The 7973-nt window shown below is 43.8% G+C and overlaps 1 protein-coding gene across 1 annotated transcript; it reads left to right on the plus strand.

Annotated features, from left to right (window-relative positions):
• Positions 1-203: 203 nt before the first annotated feature.
• Positions 204-6476, plus strand: LOC123120136 (MTOR-associated protein MEAK7). The gene is made up of 8 exons (XM_044540152.1): positions 204-421; positions 532-634; positions 727-834; positions 1312-1397; positions 1668-1906; positions 5067-5256; positions 5530-5713; positions 5819-6476. The coding sequence occupies exons 1-8, from the start codon at positions 360-362 to the stop codon at positions 6122-6124; spliced, it is 1278 nt and encodes a 425-aa protein (XP_044396087.1). The 5' UTR covers positions 204-359; the 3' UTR covers positions 6125-6476.
• The last annotated feature ends 1497 nt before the right edge of the window (positions 6477-7973 follow it).

The following is a 7973-nucleotide window of genomic DNA, read 5'->3' on the forward strand; positions in this document are numbered from 1 at the left end:
AAAGCTAGACCGGAAGGTGCTTCAAAAAACGTGTCATGCAGACCCAACAATATTTGCACACAATCAAACGTGCCTCCAAAGTCAAACCTTCGAAAATCGCATCCAGCTGGACTGATTGAGATCGTTGCAAGTAACCAAACAGGTCATTGAGGAATTAGTTATTAACCTTTATAAGTATATAGTAGTATTTAGGAAGGAAAAGAAATGCCGCTGCACAAAGCGTCCCTTGGTGGCGCGATGGGCCGTGCAGTTGTCGTTCCAAAGGAAAAGGAAAATTGGCAGCTGGTTGTGGTGTTCGCTGCTCGCCACCGACTTTCCCGGCGCCACCGCACCGTGCGCCGCCCCCACCGGCGGCGGCGATGGGTAACTCACAGGCGTCTCCCTCGTCCGCCTCCTCTGCCAGCTTCGTCATGGCCTCCAGGTACCACAGCTTCGAACCGCCGGGACCGCCACGGCAGCTGCTGCTTCACCCCCGCAGCAATTTGCGAGCATCATGTGGTGATCTCATCGCTCCGTCTCCACTTTCCGTAGGGCCTTCTCGAAGCAGGCGCTGGACGACCTGCGCGCGCACTTCTCCTCGCTCGCTGCGCAGTCGGGGACCCGGGGGCGCGCCATATCCCGCCCCGTTTTCCTTGTGAGCTCGCAGCCGTAAAAGTTTGCAACTGGGATTGGATTCGGGTGGATCCGGAATCCGTTTTCTGATGGGAAGTGGTCTATCTTATGCAGGATTATTTCGGGGTACGTGGGGCGCTCGGCGATAGGCTATTCCAGTTGGTGGCGAAGGAGAGCAGCGTGGAAGATGGAGTCACCTTCGAGGGTTTGATCGTCTCCAAAGTTGGTACCCTTGTATTACCGCTTGCTTCAGTTCGTTAGTTCCCTTTTGGAAGTCGTGGTGGATTGGATAAATTTGTTAGTATAGTGCTGCATTTGTACTGCAATACAAGTTAAAAGAAAAGGGAGAAACACGTTTCTACTTTCTATGTCATAGTATGATACTGGATGCTCTGCTTGATTTTAGACTGATTTTAAGTTGCTATCTTGTCGTTGTCGTTGGTGTTTTATCGAAACTGATCACTATTGGTTCTTTTTATTGCACGATTAGCTTGGTTGGATACATATGCACACTACTTCAATCGCATAAACCTTAAGTCTTCAGAAAGAAAAAAAACTTCCGATAACAGTTTTATTGTTCTTCAGTTGCTATGCTAATTCATCCTTTAGTATTCCTTCCAATGCTAGGGAATGCCATATGCCTCTAGGTTTTTTCCTTTATGTTCCATTGTTTGATATCCATCTCTTTGTAACATGTAGGCAACATATGAAAGGGGAACTAAAGATGAAGCCGATGAGTTCATTTTTCAACTGTGCGATGTGATGGGAGATAGTATCTTAACAAGGTATTTCTTGAATGTGCTGGTAGAATTGAGTCTTCTTCTGATATGTCGGTATGTCAGTTGCCAATATCTAACTCCTTAGATGATGATTTTGTTTATGTTTGTAAAAAAAGCTGCCACTTCCAAATATTTTTCACAGTATCTGTCATTAGATATCTGTATTCAGGACTGTAGGTTTTTCAGAGTATCTGTCCTTGGATATTTGTATTCAGGACTGTAGGTTTTACTTGACAAACCACTTACTCCTACGCTTTCTCTTTCATGCATTGTCAGGTCTGATCTGGAAGCTGTATTGGCGTCCATTCATGAAACCATATTTGCAGATAATAAGGAAGCCAAGGAAGGTTCAAACAAGAGTACATTTGAAGCATTTCACAACTCTGCGGTATTTTCAAAGGATGCTGAAGGGGTCTCTGAGAAGTCTATGTCATTATCAGACTTTAGAAACTGGTGTATTGTCATGCCATCACTGAGGAAATTCCTTGGAAGTTTGTTAATGCCTCCTGACTCAGGTATGTGTTGCCATTCTGCAGATTTTCCAAAAAAAGATGTGTATTCCTTGTAGCTGCATCATGACAGAAGTGTGCTCCTATTTAGTGCATTAGAATAATTATGCTTTTAATAGTCAAATATGATCTTGCTTGAGTCCATATACATATGAGCAGTACAACTGGCGTTTTCTTTAAACTGTTCCTCCTGGCTCTCTAATTCGCCTTTTACTGACACGCTCAACAGGCAAGTGAAGTTTGTGCTGTTTTGCACTCGCACTGCTCTGGAGCACCAAAGTACTCCCTCCGTAAAGAAATATAAGAGTGTTTAGATCACTAAAGTAGTGATCTAAACGTTCTTATATTTCTTTAGAGGGAGTATCTCTTATGTATATGAAAAAAGCAAGACACTTAGTTGACAAATATTTACTGCTGTTGAGGTACTACTAGTCTGAAATAGTGAAATCACCATTCACCAGAGTTTTAAGACCATAAAAAGTAAATAATCTTGAGGTACTACTGTTGTCAGTTCTAGACTTCTAGCAACAAATCTCAGCTCTCTATCTTTCTCAAATATACTTTGGTGCTGATCATACTTGAGCAAACGTACACTAGGCTTATATTGCTACTGTTTCCTGTTTTAGGGTAAGTCTGAATCTGAAACTTCTGTTGGTGAAGATTGAAGACATGATGCTGTTGCCAAGAGGCAAAGTATGTCAATATGTCTTTACTAACACAATTTAAAGAAATCACTTCAACAATCAATGATCCAATTAAGTAAACGTGCTATACATAGGTGATTCCACATGTCCGTTTGAATGGGATAGCAAAAGCGTGCAACTGAGTGAACCTGAAAGCAGACTGCAACACATTGTTAACATGGTAACCAGCATATCAGACAGCGGCCTTGTACTAGGCAGTTGCTAACTTTTTCTTGCTCGGGTCTGTGAGTGTTGCCAACAAGGCACATGGTGTTGGCTACTCTGCTGGAATAAGATGATCAATGGCTGCAGATGACCTTGGTATAGGAAGCGTCTATGGCTTTACTTAAAGATTGACCTGTCAGCCTGTACAAGAAAGCCTCTCTTTTTGAAATTTATGAGACCATATGTCTGTGTATTCGTGTTCATTTATTCCAAGCGAGCCTAGAAACATCATTGTTATCCCACCCCATTAGTGATCTACCACATGTCCACACTCTTGTGTGTCATTTTCTTACCTACTCCCTCCGTTCCTAAATATTTGTCTTTCTAGAGATTTCAAATGGACTACCACATACGGATGTATATAGACATATTTTAGAGTGTAGATTCATTCGTTTTGCTCCATATGTAGTCACTTATTGAAATCTCTAGAAAGACAAATATTTAGGAACGGAGGGAGTACATGTTTGTTACTCTAGCATGTTTTTAGTAAATTTTTTTTTTTTTGAAAATGGGCAGCACACTTTCATTCATACATGACTTGTTCATTACATATAATGGTCCTGATCTTATCAGGATACACATTAAACCAGCTAGATTCAGCATTATATTCTGCAGATTTTGCAAGGACATGTGCTGCCTCATTACAGCAACGTTTTACATGATTAAAATCACAAGCTAAAAACTTAGTAGCAGCAGATTTAATATCCTGGACAATGGCACCAATAGAGGATCTGTCTAGGCCTGTACCTTGCAGCTTGTTGATTAGCGTCAAGCAATCAGAGGCTACCTGAATCTTCTGAAATCCAGCATTTTTAGCAAGGACTAAGGCCTGACGAACAGCAAGAGCTTCTGCCACTTCAGGACTTTGGGTGTGATCAAAACAGCCTCGGTATGCTGCCACAGGTGCTCCTAGATGATCTCGAACTACAACTCCATAGCCAGCTCGTCCCGAGTGGGAGAAGATGGCAGCATCGACGTTGATCATCAACCAGCCCTCCGGCGGCGGAGACCATTTTTGAGTTGATGTAGAAGTCTCACGCCTGTAGGAGTTTGGTGGGTTGTCATTACATAAGTTCATGAATTCAATATAGGCCTTGATTTTCCCCACCACACGAAGAGGATTAAGCAGTGTCTCACCGTTACGATGGTTGTTCCTGTTCTCCCATATATGCCACATGGCCACCGCCAAAATCGTAGAATGGAAGGACGGCGCTTTAGCTATCCAGTCCAGCAACCATTGCCTAATATGAATAATTTTTTTAACATTTAGACAAATTCCATAATTGCTTTTTAATTCCCTCCAGATTTCTTTTACATACTGGCACTGTAGAAAACAATGCTCAATGTTTTCCTCTCGGCCGCAGAAACAACAATCATACCTTGTGGGTATTGAACGCACCTGTAGCTGGGATCCTGTAGGTAGGCAGTTGTGTGCTATTCTCCATAGCACAATCTTCATCTTGTTTGGGCACTGAATAGTCCAGAGTTTCTTCCAAACCTTCTCCATATGATCTTGTTTTGAAGATGAACCTGTACCAGGACGGCTTCGGTTAATCCAAAACTGGTGAGATTTCATTAAGTTATATGCTGATCTAACAGTATAAGCACCACTTTTGGAGTAAGGCCAAGATGCGAAGTCATTACAACCAACTGTGCTAATAGGAATGCTTAAAATTTTCTCTGCTATTTCTTCCGGGAAAAAGTTCCTAATCAGATTTACATTCCACATGTGCTCATTCTCCAACATCAAATAATGACTCTTCTATCCTCTAGACCAGGCGAGTAGGTTGTTAAAATGGCAGTTATAATACCCGGGATCCAATGATCCTTGAGAATGTCGATGTGCTTACCATCACCTACTCTCCACAGTAGTCCTCTCTGGAGAAGTTTTTTGCCATGCATAATGCTGCGCCAAACATATGAAGATGATCTTGGGCATTTTGCTGTCCAGAAGTCCCCATTTGGATAATATAGGCCTTTAAGAACTTGTGCACATAATGACTTAGGCTCGGTCTTTAAGAGTAGCAACTCGGAGGAGATGTCCCGAAAGCCCATTCCACCCACATACTTTGGTGATGATAACCAGTCCCATGATCTCCAATGCAATTTTTTCTTTCCGTCTTCAATACCCCACCAGAAGTTAATAAAAACATGTATCCTCTGTTCTCAAATCTGATTGTAGAAATATGAAAGCCAATCCTAACCTGGATGTTTATGTTATATTTTTTATGCTTATGTTGAGTTGTTCTATTTTGTAGGCAGAGCCGGCTTCCAGGTACCTCTACTTCACTATCCAGAAAACATCTCCTCCGAGTTGCTACTCTTAAATAAAGAGTATGCTTGGCATATAGGAGGTGGCTTCTCTCAACATGATGTGCAAGAGTGGAAGCTTCTATATCACAGTTCTCTTCATGGACAAAGCTTCAACACTTTCTTAGGCAATGTAACGTGAGTACTATTGAATATTTTGATGTTCTGGTCATTTTCAAGGCTCGATTCTTAGGCCAGAAGGGCAAAAGAGCATTTTTCGACTTAGGGGCAGAAATGAGTAGTGTGTTACAACTAAGGGCAGAAAATAAATAAAAACCTAAAATATATCTTGCGCTGATGTTCTCTATATAGATTCTGTGAACATGCTTGACGGCTTATTCCATGATGGCGACTTTTATGTGTAGATTTTTCACTGCGTTCATAATTCTTGGCATGTTCCTTATTTTATAGGAATGGAGATGCACAGACTGTTTTGGTTATTAAAGATACAGAAGGTTCCGTTTATGGTGCATATGCATCACAACCATGGGAAAGGCACAGTGATTTTTATGGTGACATGAAGACATTCCTTTTCAAGTTATATCCCGAACCGTCCATATTTCGCCCTACAGGAGCAAACAAAAGTTTGCAATGGGTAGGCCTATCTTGTCTCCCTTTATTTACTGAATGTATTGTCATTCATCATCCCAAGTTTGAAGTGGTGTAGGAGCGATTTTTCACAATTAGCTTATTTTGACAGTGTGCTGTGAACTTCACCTCTGAGAACATTCCAAATGGCATCGGCTTTGGAGGGAAGCCACATCACTTTGGGCTTTTCCTCTCTGCAGGCTTCGATCAAGGGCACTCATTTACCTCCAGCACATTCACCAATCCTCCCCTTTCCAACACGGGCAGGTTCAGACCAGAAGTTATTGAATGTTGGGGGATACAAGTGAAGGGATCAAATGACGAAAAGCCGGAGCTTGTCAAGGGGACGGTCCTTGAGAGATTCAAGGAGGATCGGAACATGCTGAAGCTGATTGGTATGGCGAGTGCGAGTGACTGAGCACTGAAAAAATCACAATAGCAGACATTTGGAGGTGTTGTGTACAGCACTCTTTTTTATGGGAAATAATACCCTTACTTATATCTGGTCGCTACTCTTGAGTTTTAGCTCTTCGAGCTTTTTTGTTTCACATCCAAAGTGATACAAGGTTAGCTGCATGGAGTTGTTGGTGTATACTGTATGGATCCAGGACGTACTTTTCTGCCCCTAACTGTCTGTTCATTTGTCAAGATGGATCTTCGAAAGCTGGCTGCTGAGTAAAGGATGTGTGAAATGTGTTCTAAAACTAAATCAGTGTAGCATGTATTGGGGTGGACAAAGTAATGAGTGGATACAGTTCAGTTCTCTTGAACTTTGCAGTGACACTTGTCCGTTGATTGATGCGGGTTCATTTTTGTACAAGTAATCTCTCCTGTGGCGGCACGTGGCACGCAATGTCGTCCTGTACACAGCCCCCGCTTCAGTAATTTTCAGAATAGATTTACATTGAAATGCCCCTATCTTTGTAAATCCCAAAACATTAACCCGCACCATCATATTCTCCAATTCCCAAACCCTAGCCAAATCTCTAACTGATGCGGAGCATCCTACGGTCATCCCCATGGACCTACCATCGTCTCATCAAAAGCCAAGAGGACCTATGACACGAGCTAGAGCTAGAGCTCTCGAGAACGAGGTGACTTCCTTCCTTAGTGATATCACACATGATCCACTCGAGACATGGCTACTACCTAAGTCCGATATGCTATGCATGATTAGGTGTCAAGAGGAGCCTCCCGAGGATGCACGTGAAGACGGACAAGCCGTCAAGTTCACGGATGAAGAGAACCAACGGAAACGGGCAAGTTCACCTTTCAGGCCCCGGACATCCGGCCATGACCCCGGAAATCCGGCCCCTGGAGCATCCACCGCAGCAGCAGCCCAGACGGCCAAACCTACAGGGCCCGGACATCCGGCGTCCAGCCCCAGCCCGGAAATCCGGCCAAAAGCCCGGACATCCGGCGGCACGCTACAGAACATCCAGAAGTTTTGCCCTCCAGCCCGGATATCCGCCCCCCAGCCCGGACATCCGGCCTCTCCTGAAACCCCGGACATCCGGCCCGTCGCCCGGACATCCGGCCACCCCTGTCTGCGCACAGTAAGGGCCGAGGCCCGTGTACCCCTTCGACTCCCTAGACTATATATACTCTTTCTCCTCCATCTTTCTAGGGTTAGCATTGGTTTAGCTCATATGTGAGATAGAGCATTGCTCATCCATACGGATCTCCTCCTCGAGAGAGACTGCGGCCCCTCTTCGGAGACGATCCACGTTGGATTCAAGACCCCCTCTTGGGTGGCCCCCTTCAAGACCTCCTTTCGGAGAAAAACCGGTTACCTATGTATCGTCCCTTGTTGGATTTGGATCGTGTATCTCTTTATGTTTCGAGGATCTGGCACATGTGATTGTTCTTGTTGGTTTGAGTGATTCTCTCGTGTTTTCCCCTCGTGTTTCCCCCTCGTGTTCTTAGTTGGGATCCGCTCCTTTCATGAAAGATCGGCCATCTAGGATTCCACCCTACATCATCTTGGTATCATGAGCCACGTTGATCACGATTTCGGAGCCCCCTCGCTTTGTTTTCTAGCTTGATTTTGTTGTTTTTCGTCCTAACCCGAAAATTGCCCCACAAAAATAGCCCCAATTTTTTTTGTGATTTGTTGGTGTGATGAAGTTTTGTTGGATTTGATCCACGGATTTCGTGTGTTGCAGGTAGATCTAGCTTTTCTCCATCTTTTCCCCAATTTTCATCCACAAAATCGTCCGAATTTTGCCCCGGATTTGACCTCTCCACGCGGTGTTCATCCACGGATC

The sequence above is a fragment of the Triticum aestivum genome, chromosome 5D, assembly GCF_018294505.1.
Source record: "Triticum aestivum cultivar Chinese Spring chromosome 5D, IWGSC CS RefSeq v2.1, whole genome shotgun sequence".
NCBI classification, from domain to species: Eukaryota; Viridiplantae; Streptophyta; class Magnoliopsida; order Poales; family Poaceae; genus Triticum; species Triticum aestivum.